We start from the raw sequence: 17,270 nt of genomic DNA on the forward strand, positions 1-17,270 counted from the left end.
CTTTACCTAACCTTCCGATGTTCAAGATATGTTACTCGTTTTTTTAGTAGTTTTCGGTTAAAATACTCTTATATTAGTGATATTCTATTCATACTGTGCTTGATATATTACATTCACGGAAATGTAATATTTTTGCAACTACAATGCTGATGTCAACACAAGAGTGGTTACAGCGAGACTGACTGAGTGAGGGAGAGCTATGCGTGTGTGTGTGAGGTTGCGGGAGCGGGCGGTGTCCCGTGTTCGGTGCCGCGCGCGAGTTGAATGGTGCGCGATTTGAATATACTTCAATTACTTCAATGTACAGAATATTCCTCCGGCGGGGCAATCCGCGTATTTGCAAATCCGTGTATGCTAAACCCACGTATGTTAAGGGCCGCCTGTACTCTACTACAGTACGTATATTTATTCCCATCACTTTCGCTCAGTGTTACAACATATACTTACGGGAAGAGGATCTGCCTGATGTTTGGTATAATACAGATACAAAAATGTTCTTTTAAGGACTGCCATGATCTGCCAGGACACATCTGAAATTAAGATTAATATTTTGTCAGTTTAAATTCATATGACTATGAGTCATAATAAGACAGACATACATTAACTACATCTGAAGTTTACCTGCATAAAACAAGTAGAGTATTAATAAACATGATGGTTCATGTGTTATAACAGGAACAGGTACTGCAGTAAGAGGTGTAGTATTACCTGGGCCTCGGCCATATCCTGCCAACACTGTGCCTTTAACCTCCCCGAACCTCTTCGTTTTGACGATATAATCAAGGATAATCGTTCTTTCCTTGTGGGAGTAGTATACATCTTTTCTGTAAAAGAAAACTTATGATAATATACTTTCTTTAATATTTTTTCACACAACTAAAAGGAATATCCTTCCTTCTTTAGGCATTTGCCTCCAGGTGTAATGTTAACCTACATCTATTGAGGATAAAATCTTTCACCTACAAATTGACAATAACACATTTGCTGTAATCAGACATATCTAGTTGCCTCAACAATTGCAACCCCAACAATAACTGCATTTTTTCTGCCAAATTTTCTTATTATTGTGGACTAATACTGTAAAACAAGTTAATGATCACCAAAAACAGCACTCGTCTTACACCCCCCTCATAAACCCCCCCAAAATAAAATAATAATAAAAAACTCATTTTTTCTATCAGTATTTATCTTTCCGTCCCTATTATTAGCCAGAGATTTATAATATTGTTAAGTATAATAGTGTGAAATAATAAGGAACACCACTATAAAGGTGCTTCTCTACTTAAGAACGTTCAACTTACAAATTTTCAGAGAAACAAACATCATCACTGAGGGGGGTTACCTGCCAGAACAGGTGTTTAATGTGGATGAGACTGGATTATTTTGAAGAAAATTCCAGATTGAACAAACATTACCTAAGAGGAGAAGAGTGAGCCAGGTTTTAAGGCTGTATTAAAGGGTATAGCTGTACTAAATATCCATAATCTTTTCATTTTTTACAATAAGTTTGGTATCTACAGGAGTAAAGTTGGACTTACAAACAAGCCTCAAGGATGTAACTCTTTCGCAAGTAGAGGAGCATCTGTAGTGCATTTTTTCTCAGCTGAGAAAAGATGCCCCGCCCCATGACTGTATTGCTCTAATTTTATCCAAAATATATTATAACATGCATATTATCTCGATATTACTACATATTAATTCACAGAAATAAACAAACATGTTGTCAGTAAAGAAGAACACTCACCTCAACCCAAGAAACAGGAAGTTTGCAGGTGTAAGTCCTGGACCCACTCTCCAGAGGACTTTTTCAAAACACACTAAGTCTCGGTAATTTCCAGGAAGGTCACCTGCAACAAAAAAGTCTCTTTCAGAAACAGGTAATTAAACACAATTGAAATCTTAACTATAAAGTAGAAGGAGTGAAGACAACTTGATTTCAGTTGCTCTCCACCCATAGCAGGAAAAGGCTGATATCATCATAATCATCTCCAACATTTCATGTCCATTTCCCACAGTTGTGTGCATTAGCCATGATTACCTGATGGCAGCTCTCTAAGCTGCATAATGTCTTTTAATAACATCATAAAGATTAACTTGTAAATGTGTCCACCAAACTTTGAGGGCTTGGAAGCTCTAAACTAGAGTGACTAGGGCTAAACTGACCATCAGCCAACTTCCCCCTAACCATGTCCCATGATCAGGTGTCTGACAAAGCAAGGTTGTCCATGGTGGCTTGGAAGGTATGGAAATCACTCTCAAGGTTTCACAGCACCAATTATTTACTTGTCAGACTTTATCACTGAGTGGGAAGAAGAATCAACCCCACATAATCCACTGACCTCTTATGATGACATCAAAGGAGGAGGATGGGATCTCATTAATTCTTTTTAGGCTCTATTATCAAACAGGATTTCAGGATCTATCCTTTATAACTAGTTATGTCAAAAATAACTAATGAATGCTTAAGCTGTGCTGTACAACGAGCACTCTCATGAAGAAGACCTGACCACAGTTGATACAAAACTGTACCACGTATGAAAATATGGAAGTTAAAGAAACATGCAATGAAAATTCAAAATGTCTGAACTGCAAAAGACCTCACCGCACTTTGACAGTACGATGCCCAGTAAGGAAGGATATCATCAAAGACATGAAGGAAAAGGAAAAACCGAACAAACATATAGAAACTGACCCAACCAAAACCTATGCTGCAATAACAAAGTTGCAAGACACTACAGATGGCACGCACGCGCCATCTATCGGACAATCCCAGAACCAGAAATTTGACACGGACAGTCCCTCGCTTAATTCAGATTTCGTCCAATTTATCCGATATCCGGATTAAAGGGGTCCGTTTTAACGAGGGTCGACTGTACTTCTAAAGTGTTAGATAAAACCAAAGATAAAACCAACGCAGAAAACACTTACCTGAAGCTAAGTGAAGGTCTACCCTTCACCATACTAGCCACACTGATACATGCCAACATAATCAACGTGGTTAACCCGGGAACATTCGGAAAAACTATCAGAGAAATATTTGCAGCGAACAACCTACCACAGGTAAACTTCCCACACAATGGCCCATCAGCAGACATAAAAAAAAAAAAAACGAAAACAGTCTAGGAATCACCAGCAAAGAAAGGGAAGATAAAATAACACAAGAAAATTGCACAGGAGCAGAGACTGCAATGGATACAACCCACTCCCAACCAACCACAAGACCCTAGAGAACACAACCGACCAATCAGCGAAGTCAACACCAGCAAGACCACGTAGAGAGAACCCCACTGGTCAACGGCCAGCCGACGTCGGAGACAGCATAGGAATCAGGTTTTACGCAGTCAACTCCCTGTAACAAATGAGAGATTGTTAAAAGATATTCAAGAAGGAACAACCAAATACACATATGAAGACAACAGGGTAGAGGAGGGATTCATAGAAACACTAATACGTGGAGGAAAAATAAGCAGCAAATACAACAAAATCGAGAGTGTAGACCTATCAAAATTCAAGAAAATAAGAACAGGACTGAAGGAGGAGAGACACAGACTCTACCCCGGAGAGACCCGAGCAACCGAACAACACGCATCAAGTTCATGCGACCCACGATTACGCAAAACAGAACACTGAAAATAATACAACACAACGTCCTGGCCTGGACACATACAAGAAAAACAGAACTGACAAACATATACAACAGCATAGACCCAGACATAATTCTCATAAACTCACACCGACGGAAAAACAGTGACAAAATAAAACTCTTCAACTATTACACACATCAACTGAACATACACTCATAGACAATTTCCAAACCTACTTCTTAGCAGTCGAAATCAACACAACTAAAGGCCCAATAACAATCGGAACAACATATTTACCTTGCCGACGACAAACATTCCCGACTGGTGACTTACTAAAACTAACGAGACGTAACACACCAGCATATTTTATAGGAGACTTAAACGCGACACACACCATACTCGGACACAGAACCAGAAACCCAAGGGGGAAGATAATACACGACCTATTAGAAAACGGCAACATCACACACCTGGGCCCAGATTTCGAAACCTACATAGCTGCAGGAAGCACCGGGAAGCCGGATATAGTTCTGACCAATAGACACCACCATTTGAATTCACACATGAAACCTGGACCAACCACCACTAGCGATCACCTGCCCATAATTATCACTCTATCAACATCACCAATACAAATCCCCTCCATCCCTAGATTCTCTTTCAACAGAGCAAACTGGGAGGGTTTAAAGGCAGAACTCAACACAAACGAACAAATACATCAACATAAAAACACAGCAGACATTGACATAGCCCTGGAAACATGGTACTCTAAAGTCACCACAGCCATGGAAAATAACACCCCCAAAACAACTCACCGCACACTACCCCACGCACAATTAACACACGAACAGAAGATAATCCAGACAAGACTGAATAATATACTAGAACATACAAATACACACGGCTGGAACCAAGAAACGATAACTCTCTTCAGAAACCTAAAGGAAGAGCTGAAAGAAATATGTAAACAATCACACAACGACAAATGGAACCAGATAATCACAAACACAGAGGCCGATTATCACAACCCAAAACTCTTCTGGAGTAAAATAAAAAAAAACTAATGGGCACTAACTCCACAGATAACAGCCATCTTATAGATGACAATGGGGTAAAAGCTACAGAATCTGTAGACAAAGAACTGATCTTCAAAAATTTCTGGAGCAACATATATAAAATGACAGAAGAAAACAGAAACTATTGTAGAGTAACAGAACAGATGGTAACAACACACCTTACACTAAACACACAGAAATGGCAACCACAATAGACCTCAACATACTAATCAGTGCAGCCACATTAACCTCGCCAAGCACCACAAAAGACATAACAAACATAATAACCAGTTAAAAGTAAAGCACCTGGACTAAGTCAGACAAACAAAACGGTCCTTCAAAACATACCTACAATACTGATAGAACAACTTACTCAGATCTTTAACGCTTCACTAGCAACAGGACACTTCCCCAAGATTTTCAAAACAGCCAAAATCAGACTCATACCCAAACCCGGGAAAAACCCAACAAGGCCGGAAAATTACAGTCCTATATCCTTATTAGAAACACCAGGGAAAATACTAGAAAAAATAGTCAACAGCAGACTCAGAAACTATCTAGAACAGGAAAACAAATATAACCCCAGACAACACAGATTCCGAAAGAACCGAGGCACAAACACGGCTATTGCATTAATTTATGAATCAATAGCTAACACCATCAGCAATAAAAACCAGTGCAATATTGTTCTCAGAGACGTATCAAAAGCTTTTGATAATGTGGCACAAAGGCCTCAAATAGAAAATAATTCAGCTTGACATGCCAAAAAGCATGACAACCCTTCTCTGCAACTTCTTAGACAACAGACAAGCTAAACTCATTATAGACAACTACAGTGGACAAACCTTCAACATACACAGTGGAGTACCACAGGGCAGCAACATTTCACCCACACTGTACACAATATACACAGCAGACATACCAGACCCAAGACAGTCGGACTACATAGCATACGCTGACGATATCACACAAATAATACAATATCCAGGGAAATCTAAGCAAATGATGGCTATAAGAACAGGAAGAGAAATTAAAGCAATTAACAACTGTGAGAGAAAATGGAAAATCCAAACCAACATCCAAAAACTAAAGATCTTATACATTGCCAAAATAAATCCATACCCAATCATAATCAATAATCAACAGTTACCATATGCAGAAAGTGGGGAAACACTGGGACTCATAATCACCAGAAACGGTATCCACCAACACATTAGAGAAAGATTGACGAAAGCAAAATTGCAACTAACCAACTCCGTCGCTTTAGAAAACTAAACACCAAAACACAGCTACATCTATACAAATCACTCGTCAGACCACACCTTGAATACCCACCAATTCCACTTAACACAATAACCAAAACAAACAAACTCAAGCTGCAAGCAGTCCAAAATACAGCACTAAGAAGAGCAGCAAGACATAGGCCGCCATCCAGTCAAAAAATACGAGACACACACATCGACCATAACATAAACACAATTAACATAAGAACACACAAACAAGCAAAAGCGGTATGGGACACACTACACCGAACACAAGACTCTATTTTACACGAACTAGTACAGGAAAACAACAATATATGACACACCTGGTGGCCAAGAAGCATCAACATTAACACAATCAGCCTAGAACCATTATATGCAAGAGAGTAACACCACTTAGATAACCAAAAAGATGGGGACTATCCTGCCAGTTCACACAAGGACCTGGTGGGACCCCCCCAAAAACAAATGATGAGGACCATCCCTTCAGTAACACAAGGGCCTGAAGGGACCCTCCAACAAACCCAAAAACATCACCTATCTTAGGATGGCACTTTTAACTAGCTTAGCTTATCTAAACTCCCTTGCCCCTGGAGGACTGAGGGACGTCTGTCACTGGTTGAACCACAAAACAGCCTCCGCAAGGTGGAAAGCCCACCTGCTTTCATTCTCCATCTGTACTTCCCACTTCTTAACTATACCTTGCCCTAAATATCCTTGCTCACCTCAGAGCCACGGCTCTCTTATCTCGGTGTCCTGACTGACTGACTGTGAGACCATTCTACTCTGCCCTACTGGACCAGCAAGATCTCTCAACAGCGCCTCACCAACCAGCTCCCTCAGAAACCTCCTCGCCCTACAGGACCTCTGGGCAAGCTACTCCTCACCTAGTCACTCCTAAGCACTGCACTGTACAACAATATATATACAGGAAGCGCATTGTGAGTTTCTATTCTACCTCATTCCTGAGTGTGAGATATCTACATGTACGTACGTTTGTGTGCCCATACGAGAGACAATAGACAACTAAAGAGAATTGACAACTGGCCACATACAGTACACTATAACATACTCAAGTCATAACTCATAAAATATCATAAACTCTAAACAAAGTGTTGGAATCAAAATTATTTATTTATTTATTTTTTTTTTAAGTAGTTAACTTGGTATATATTTATGTTTCGATGGATTCTATACCTTAGATTAAGTACCGGTAAATACTCAAAATGTTAGTGGAGTGTTTACTCTTGTCAGAAAAACCAAAACAAAAATTTTATTTTGTTTCTGCCACAAATATATTAACCAAATATTAAATAATAATGATAAAACAATAAAACCACAAAAATGTTAAAAACCACAATAAAACTTTCATTTTAAACTGAAGATGTGAATTACACGAAAGCGCTTGGGAACTTCGTGTTTTCTTTTTCCTTGTGGTTATCATCATATACCTGGGGCCAGATATTCAAAACACCTCATAAGTTATGTATATTAGCGAGATACAGTACCATATATTGCAGACTCCTCACAGTCCCGAAAATTTAGCATACTCAAAAATTTAATTACAGTTCCTTAAGCAGTCCGTAAGTTATCATAAATAGTGTTTACCCTGTAAATTCAGTTCTCTTGTCGGAAGGTAGATGGCAGTGCAGGAGCTAGTTGGCCAATCAGCGCTCAGTTAACAAAATCATTGACCAATCACAAGAGAAGGAGAAATGAGCTGAGAGCGATGCACGTGATATTAGTTTGTAAACAAAAGATGAAAGGACAACCACCTGAAGAAACGACCAAATTTCAGTGAGACTGAAGTATGCGCCATGGTGTGTGAAGTATGCGCCATGGTGTGTGAAGTCGCCAAAAGAAAGAAAATAATTTTAGGGAAATTTAGCCTAGACCCTGGTGTTTTCCTTTCAATGCTTGGGTCATTTGGTCTGAATTGTCTTCACGTTCATACAAAAAACAACAATTTAAAACCTGAAAATATATCTGATTATCCGTAAATTTTCTTAAATTAATACTCTACCCTATGATACTATTCATGAAAAGTCTGGAACTAAGCCTAAGGTAGCTGCTAGACAAAGTGTCTCACTGACAGCCTGACACTCACCAAAAAACCATGTACTGTACACATTCTCTAACCTAACCTAACCTATTGGTATAATTTCTTATTTAAATATTCCTCATGTTATAACTAAATTGAGTAGGCCCCACGTTTAAACATTTATTGGCCTAAGAATGAAAAAGGAGTTTTATATGCCCCTATTAATCAAGTTTATTGCAATCCATATTTTATGCATATCACTTAATTTTGGCTAACCTTTAGAGCCTTTCATGTTATCATAAGCCATATACATAAGAAAATAGGGCGAGGCTATTGGTTGCATATTAGAAAAACAAGGCGAAGTCTAGGCAGGAATGTTCACTTCACCTCACATTTGGCTTTCATTACTGAAGGATATTTACGGCTATACAACATTAATAAGGTCTATCTATAAGTTTACTCAGTCATAAAACATATTTTTACCCTAAGTGTGAACAATACAAACCTTCTGTTTTGGTAAAAATACTTTATAATTTGTAAGAAGACAAAAGATGCGTCTCTTCCAAACTGTACCCAACACAAACACTCAAAGCCTCGTATTATTGCAACAAAAATTTGACGAAAAAGAACAACTGAAATACTATATTTCAGTATGTTGATGTACAAAACATTTTCTTCATTATTCTATGATAAAACAAGTCTCACAAGCATTATTACAACATGTTATTATTATTTTTTATACAATCAGGAATTAGTGACTACTACATCCGGAGTGAGAGTGTTACAGAGCCTCAGGGGCTGGTGTAAGTTATGAGCTTTAACTTTATATATATATATATATATATATATATATATATATATATATATATATATATATATATATATATATATATATATATATATATACACGTGTGTAACAAAGCACAAAGCAGGGTACTCCCAATTCAGGGATGGGACACACTTGTAGTTTTCTCTCAATTATTTACTCTCTTAATCACCCGAGAAGGAAAAGGCTGGGACCTAGATCAGACATAACTAGTTATTATACTTACAAAACAAGCATCAACTGTTGTCATATGGGTACCACACAGTAGTAGGAATTAAACAATACATAATAAACCCAACACAGGGGGTGGTGTAGACTCACTCCAGGGTGAATGTCTGGAGAGCAACGCTAGAATTAGCCTTATTCTGGCTTACAAACTACCTCCACGAGATCATCACATTCTTCATATAACATTTATTATGCTCAATCTATCAAACACACTCTAACAGAGCAAAGAAATACGTGGGACATACCTGCTACTGGGCCCCGGGATGTAAACAACGCCATGGCGTCTCTCCCCCCCGGCTGGGATGCATATTCGTTCTAGCGCGGATTCCATTTCAAACCCACAAAATATATTTAGGTTTTCCTCCTCGGAGCTTACAAAAATACATATCCATATCAATAATATTCTATATCACAAAATGGTTGTCTCTGGAGTTCCTCATACCACATATACGTACATATATATAAATTACAACTGTTAGATTTAACTATTGAACATGATACTGTGGGGTATGGGTTGTTTGGTTCACACTCAGGATGGGGTGGAGAAAGGAAACTCACAATATGCTCTCTGTATACATGTTGTATTGGATGTACAATGCAACTTGGTTGCCTTACCTCCGCCTCCCTGCCAAACGAAGCAATTATCCAAGACGTGAAGGCTGTAGGAGGTGACTTTTAACACATCCTGTACTATGTATTTTGGATTAATTCTGTATAAAATTAGGTTATTAAATTACAATTACAGAAACATGAGTTATTTCAATACAATAATACAGTATTTATCACTTGAGACTCATTTGGCAGACAGGCATAATGTAATTTCTATACTTACATGGGTAATATGTACGTTTTATAGTTTACATACTTGTGCACGTATTTTAGTGTACATGAGATGCAGACATGATTTTATATACGTACACAACATAGCTACATACATCTTTCTCTGGGTTTAATTTGATACACACACACATGTACGTCTGTTCTAAAAATACACACCATACCTGTTTTTTGGGGGGATCTGGTAACATGGATACACTATGTGGCTGCATTTATACATACAAGTATTTACTTAAGTATACATGTGATTGTATACATACATGCACTGTATACTGAAAATATAGAGATGCATATGCAGGAGACTTATTATTAAATTATCATCACATAAAGTTAACTAAATAATATAAACTAACAAATATTAATGAAATAACTAAATTATTATATTACTGTATAATTGATTGATTGATTTATTGATTGATTCATTGATTGATTGATTGTGGTAATAACAAAACATTAAAACAATCGCATAAAACAAACAAACATTGAAATTATCACACCACAAAATTATCAAAACACAAAAAAAAAAAATCTTGGAGAATCATCAATCAACCAGACCCCATAGTTGTGTTTATGAACGACTCTGACCTCCAACGACAAAAACATCATCCCTCTGACAGCTAAACGTACAGACACACACACACTCAACATACATTCACATCTAGGTTGAGTTCCCGTCCAGATGCCGTGAGTCTTGCAGCTGTGAGTAAACTCCCCGACCAGCACTCGGCCGACGACCCGACCCTGCGATCGCCTTCCTTCACCGTTAACGCTGACTGTAGCTCTGGGCATATGACCTCTGTTGGCACGAGTCAGGACAACAGTTAGTGTGTTGGAAATGGTGGAAATAATGGTATCTATCCATCTATCTGTCTAACTATCCATCTATCAAACCATCTATCAGAACATATATCCATCTATCTATCTAATTATCCATCTATCAAACCATCTATCCATCTATCTATCTATTAGAAGGTATGTTAATCAAAATATAATGATTAGTTTACATTACTGAAACTGTTTTAAGTTATTCTTGTCAATTTGAATCACAGGCAGACCCTGAGTATGATGACTTAACCCTGAGTTCAATAGCATTATACTCAAGAGGTTAAGTCATCACAGGTTCAGCTCTTGAGGACGTTCTTCAGACACATTTATACACAAGTCTAAACACAAGCTGTGTACAGAACAATGTTTAAAATACCACTATATCATAACTTATATACTCCTGACAAAACGGTCGAATCCGTCCCTTCAGCTTCCAATTTTCGCTGCATTCATAGGACACCTGAGATCCGTAGCTAGTGGTGTTGCTGAGGAGCAGGAACGTGCCCGGATTAATGCTCTCTGGCAGTCCACAGTCCACATTTGGATATAGACGGATAGATGTGGATTAAGGACGGGGGGTTTGTGGGTGTCAGAAGATTAAAGAGGTTTTATTTGGGTGATTGGAAACCCTCTCTTCTGGGTCACTATCAAGGAAGCCTGGTTATAAATGAATTATCACAGAGGTTGGTTTGTAGGGAAGGTTTCAACAATGTCAGCTGATTGAGGAGGTTTCATTTGAGTGACTGGAAACCTTCTCTTCTCCTCCTCTTCTGGTTATGAAAGGATTATGACAGAGGCTGGATTGTGGGTCTGGTTTCATGGTTGCCTTGAATGACTGACTGACTGGGAGTGAGTGTGAGTGGGTAACTGACTGTATGACTGTCAGTAGGTGAGTGACTGAGTGACAGACCATATGAGCGAGTGTTAGTGACAAAGAAACAGTAATTCTCAACAATATTCTCTCCACAACATAGTACAATTCTCAAACAACAACAACAACAACACTGTACTCACACTTGCACGTGGGAGGTTCATTGGTCCACGTCATCATACTCTGGCCGCCCACAACATAACCTCTGATCACAACGATACGTCACGATGCTGCCAACCCTGCGGAGAACTGTCCCTGTTACTACACGTATTCTGTTAATATACTGGTAATGTACTGTTGTAATGACCACGGTCATACACGCCAATTAACGTAAAATTAGCCGATTCATATTACGCTTGTAGTGGAATTCTCCCCTACAAACGCTGTTTGTCGCTGCCTAGCCGACCCCACAAATTCCCAAGTGTATGCCTCGTGGTCTAGGTCAACCAGCGCCGCCATACACCACGGAGCGGGGGTCAACTGCTAAGCCACGCCTACCCCCGCTATTTAAGACCTGACCTCGTGGTGATCTCTTTCTACCTACACCAACCAGCCAGCAACACCTCCGCCTGCCTGGCGGTCCTCTCTCCCGCTGGCGAGCATGGCGACCCACAAGCTGTCCTTCTCTGAGCGTCCTCACCAACCAGCTCTCTCTACATCACGCTTGTAACCATGCTGCCTTCCCAGCACCAAGCTGCATTGTACATCCAATACAACATGTATATAGAGAGCACATCGTGAGTTTCCTTTCTCCACCCCATCCTGAGTGTGAACCAAACATCTCATACCCCACACTACTTTTTGTAAGTATAATAAGTGTTGTACTAAGAATAACAAGGTTCCCCAGACTAACCCATGTATGAGAATAGACGTAAAACAGAGTATACTTCAGAAAGGTAAGAACATTGAAATTGAGTAAATATAATATATATGCAAGAAATGAAAGACTTGGAAAGTTCAAGAAAAGAAAGATAAACCATGTATGTACATTGTGGAACTAAAGACAAAGCATAGAAATTATTAAATAAATACACCATGAAAGTTTAATATAAAGAACATACATAACTAAGACAAGAACTACTTATATAAGAATATAAGCAAGAATATAAAGTATATTTATAAATAAAGAATTGAAGAATAATAACAGAAAACAATATCTGGATGGTAAAATATGAAGTAAAGAACTCGGCCCAGTACAATTAGTGGCAGCTTAGATGGAATATTAAAGTGAAAGAATTTAAGCCACTACACCGGAAAATTCCGGGGACGCCTTTTTTCCCAGGTTTGAGATGAAAATCGGGTGCATTTTCTGGAAATTCCGAGAAAAATTTTCCTTTACCCGGAAAATTCCAGGGATGAGGGATTTTTTTCTGGCTTTGAGATTCGTCTCGTTACCCGGAAATCTCTCATTCCCGGAAGTGCTCTGCACCAATTGTTACGGCTACAACTCCTGCTTCCATGCCTCTTCCACAGGTTTAATACACAGCAGGTGATTCTAGTGGGTGACAACAGAGCAGCTCTAATAGTTACTAACTCCACAGCACAGACTAGGAGGGGCTCCTCAGAACCTTCCCTTTTCATAAAAAAAATCCAATATTTCTCTATAATGCAGTATTGTACTCAGTCAATTTTGCATAGTAGAAATTAATTACTATTAACCTCAAAATATTATAGTGTACTGTATGTGGCCAGTTGTCAATTCTCTTTAGTTGTCTATTGTCTCTTTGTATGGGCACACAAACGTACGTACATGTAGATATCTCACACTCAGGAATGAGGTAGAATAGAAACTCACAATGCGCTTCCTGTATATATATTGTTGTACAGTGCAGTGCTTAGGAGTGACTAGGTGAGGAGTAGCTTGCCCAGAGGTCCTGTAGGGCGAGGAGGTTTCTGAGGGAGCTGGTTGGTGAGGAGCTGTGAGAGATGTTGCTGGTCCAGTAGCCGAGTGTAAAATGAGTTCCCCGGTCAACCGGGGCCGTATTTATGTGATTTAGGAAACTCAAGATATGAGGTGCTTCCAGTGATGATGGCAGCTGTCCCTACAGCTAACTTCCATTGATGATGGCAGCTGTCCCTACAGCTAATTTCCATTGATGATGGCAGCTGTCCCTACAGCTAATTTCCATTGATGATGGCAGCTGTCCCTACAGCTAATTTCCATTGATGATGGCAGCTGTCCCTACAGCTAACTTCCATTGATGGCAACTGTCCCTACAGCTAACTTCCATTGATGATGGTAGCTGTCCCTACAGCTAACTTCCATTGATGGCAACTGTCCCTACAGCTAGCTTCCAATGATGATGGCAGCGTCCTGCAGCCAACTCCATTGATAATGCAACTGTCCTCAGCCAATTTCCATTGATGATGGCAGCTGTCCCTGCTAACAACTTCCATTGATGATGCAGCTGTCCCTGATCCCTACAGCTAACTTCCATTGATGGCAACTGTCCTACAGCTAACTTCCATTGATGACAGCAGCTGTCCCTACAGCTAACTTCCATTGATGGCAACTGTCCCAACAGCTAGCTTCCAATGATGATGGCAGCTGTCCATACAGCTAACTTCCATTGATAATGGCAACTGGCCCTACAGCTAATTTCCATTGATGATGGCAGCTGTCCCTACAGCTAACTTCCATTGATGGCAACTGTCCCTACAGCTAACTTCCATTGACGATGGCAGCTGTCCCTACAGCTAGCTTCCAATGATGATGGCAGCTGTCCCTACAGCTAACACCCATTGATGATGGCAGCTGTCCCTACAGCTAACACCCATTGATGATGGCAACTGTCCCAACAGCTAACACCCATTGATGATGGCAGCTGTCCCTACAGCAAACTTCCATTGATAATGGCAACTGTCCTTACAGCTAACTTCCATTGATGATGGCAGCTGTCCCTACAGCTAACTTCCATTGATGATGGCAGCTGTCCCTACAGCTGACTTCCATTGATGATGGCAACTGTCCCTACAGCTAACTTCCATTGATGATGGCAGCTGTCCCTACAGCTAACACCCATTGATGATGGCAACTGTCCCTACAGCTAACACCCATTAATGATGGCAACTGTCCCTACAGCTAACACCCATTAATGATGGCAACTGTCCCTACAGCTAACACCCATTAATGATGGCAGCTGTCCCTACAGCTAACTTCTATTAACAATGGCTGCCGCCCCATCAACTACCACACCTTCTACAGTTGAAGGCCACCATTTAAGGGTCAAACATTTACAGGGTATCTTGATTCAGTTCATCATATATAATATAATGCTTTCAAGTTTATTTATGAATAATTACATGTATTTATACAGTAATTTCTCTAATTAACTGATCTCTTGTTCGTAGGTTTTCTAATTAATAGATGGCAATACTGTACTTTACCCAAATATTAATAACAATACATTAGGCCCAGCATCACTTCATATGATGCTAAGACCACAGGACCCTGCATGCTGGTGGGTCCGAGTCCATAGCAACGTGCTGACTGGTTGACTCGGAATGTAAGGAGAATAACCAGTTCACAGAATCCTCAGCCCCAATTTTAGCTATCTTGTTTGTATTGTGATTCTAATATATGTTTGTGCAAGTAGTAATAATCTTTTAGTTACAATAGACTAATTAGAGAAGAGTATCATAATAGGGGTAGCTTTAAATGAGCGAAGAAACACTGCCCCCTTGCACCAACTAACGGTTCATTCTACTTGTACTGTTACTCGTTTTTTTCCTAATTATCACAATTAAAAAACAAAGTTAACACTAAACTACAATTAAATAATCAGTTTCAACAGCAATCAAAGTTAACTAACAAGTATAACTACATGGACAATCCTGTGGCAAATACGTTAACTAACGGTGATATTTTCATGCTAATGGTTATATGTGCATCACTCCACTTTAAACAACATCAGGTAAACAGCTATCGTGAAACAGAGAAATAGGAAGGAAATGTCACTATGAAATATGACTTCTGACTCTTTTTATATGGGCTACATTTCGGTAGTAGTAGTATGCATAAACCCAAACTGAGATGTTTCACGAATAATGTATCTGTCCACAAGTTCCTGATATACCACAAGATGCAAAATGGATAAGAAATACAAATTACAAAACTGACTTTTAATGCTAGGAATGATCATACATCATGACCGTGCCTGACAGTGACAACCCTCTGTACCCTAGGCCGTAACTTGCTGGTCAGTGAACGCGGGACAACTGTAAGTGATTGATCCGTGTATCGGACATGTGATGCACCAGGGTACAGAGGGTTGTCACTGTCAGGCTCCATCAGTTCCGTCTGTGCTTCCTGGTGAGCAGGTACAGTAGCTGTGTGAATTCTGTATCCCTCATCTTCCCACTGAAATTATCACTTTGATTTGCTTGTATTTTAATAATGTTGGGGTATTTAAATCAGAAACTTGTCTCTTATTTTAAGCATACTCTTATAAAGACGCCATGCGAATCCTCCCTCAGATGAATTAAATCACTTGGTTTTAGCCTAAAAGGAGGCCTACATCCTTAAGCTGCAGGAATAAAAGATAGGCCTTAGTGAGATTGACTTTGGAAATACAGAACGAGCGTTTGTTTTGTTTCAGATTGAGCACTGCAAGATGCTTAAGATTATGAAATCGCTCTCCAGTACTCTTAATGCATTGGTAAATGTATACAATGACTTCACCACCGATGGCCAAGTATTATTTTGTAAATACTGTGAGGTTGTGGTTTCTTCATCCAAGAAATTTCAAGTGCAGCAACATATTCAAACTGCAAAGCATGCCAGAAGCCAAAACGAGTGCCAAACAACAGGCACTGCTACCCACAACATTGTCTCGGCCTGGGCCAAAACATTCTCAGTTTAATCAAGATGTTTGTAGAGCCTTGGTCTCAGCTGATATACCATTGAATAAGCTGAACAACAAGGAACTGGTCTCATTCTTAGAGAAGTACACGGATCAAAAAGTGCCAAATGAAAATCAACACTGAGAAAAAATTATGTTCCTGATCTTTACAATGAAACTTTAGATAGACTGAGAGAGAAGGTAGGTGATAATTCCATCTGGGTATCATTGGATGAGACAACAGATGTAGATGCAAGATGCGTTGCAAATTTTGTGTTTGGTATTTAAGGGCCAGAAGAAGAAAGAGACAAATCATACTTGCTTAATTTGAAGGTCTTAGATAAGGTAAATCACTCAACCATTTTTCACTGATTCCTTGGGATTATTATGGGTGGATGGCATCAAGTATGATCGTGTACTTCTTGTATGCACTGATTCAGCCCCAGATATGGTTAAATGTATGGCAGGACTAGAAATTCTGTTTCCAAAAATGATTCATGTGACGTGTTTAGCCCATGGCCTGCACAGGGTCGCTGAATTAGCTCGTGTAGTTATGCCTGATGTGAATGTGTTGATTTCTACTGTGAAGAAGGTATTTCTGAAAGCACCGAGTCGCAAAGAGAGATTTCAACAAATTGCTGGTACTGTGCCACTTCCTCCTTCACCAGTAGTGACTAGATGGGGCACCTGGATCGAGGCAGCATTGTACTATGCTGACAATTTTGAAACTGTGAAGTGTGTAGTTGAATCATTTGATCCCACAGCATCTGTACATATGAAGGAGGCACCAAATGTACTCAAGAAGGATGGCTTGCGGGAGGATCTAATTTTCATCAGAGCCAACTTAGCATGTATTTCCTCTGCAATCCTCAAGTTGGAGAAAAAAGGACTAATTCTATA

At 39.5% G+C, this 17,270-nt stretch overlaps 1 protein-coding gene across 1 annotated transcript; it reads right to left on the reverse strand.

Moving 5' to 3' along the window:
* Positions 1-414: 414 nt before the first annotated feature.
* On the reverse strand, positions 415-9,346 carry LOC121874363. The gene is made up of 4 exons (XM_042378500.1): positions 9,242-9,346; positions 1,745-1,847; positions 709-824; positions 415-530 (listed from the first exon to the last, which is right to left on the reverse strand). Exons 1-4 carry the CDS (start codon positions 9,273-9,275, stop codon positions 415-417), a joined length of 369 nt encoding a protein of 122 aa, XP_042234434.1. The 5' UTR covers positions 9,276-9,346.
* Between the last annotated feature and the right edge of the window lie 7,924 nt (positions 9,347-17,270).

The sequence above is a fragment of the Homarus americanus genome, unplaced genomic scaffold (genome assembly GCF_018991925.1).
Source record: "Homarus americanus isolate GMGI-L3 unplaced genomic scaffold, GMGI_Hamer_2.0 scaffold55640, whole genome shotgun sequence".
NCBI lineage: Eukaryota > Metazoa > Arthropoda > Malacostraca > Decapoda > Nephropidae > Homarus > Homarus americanus.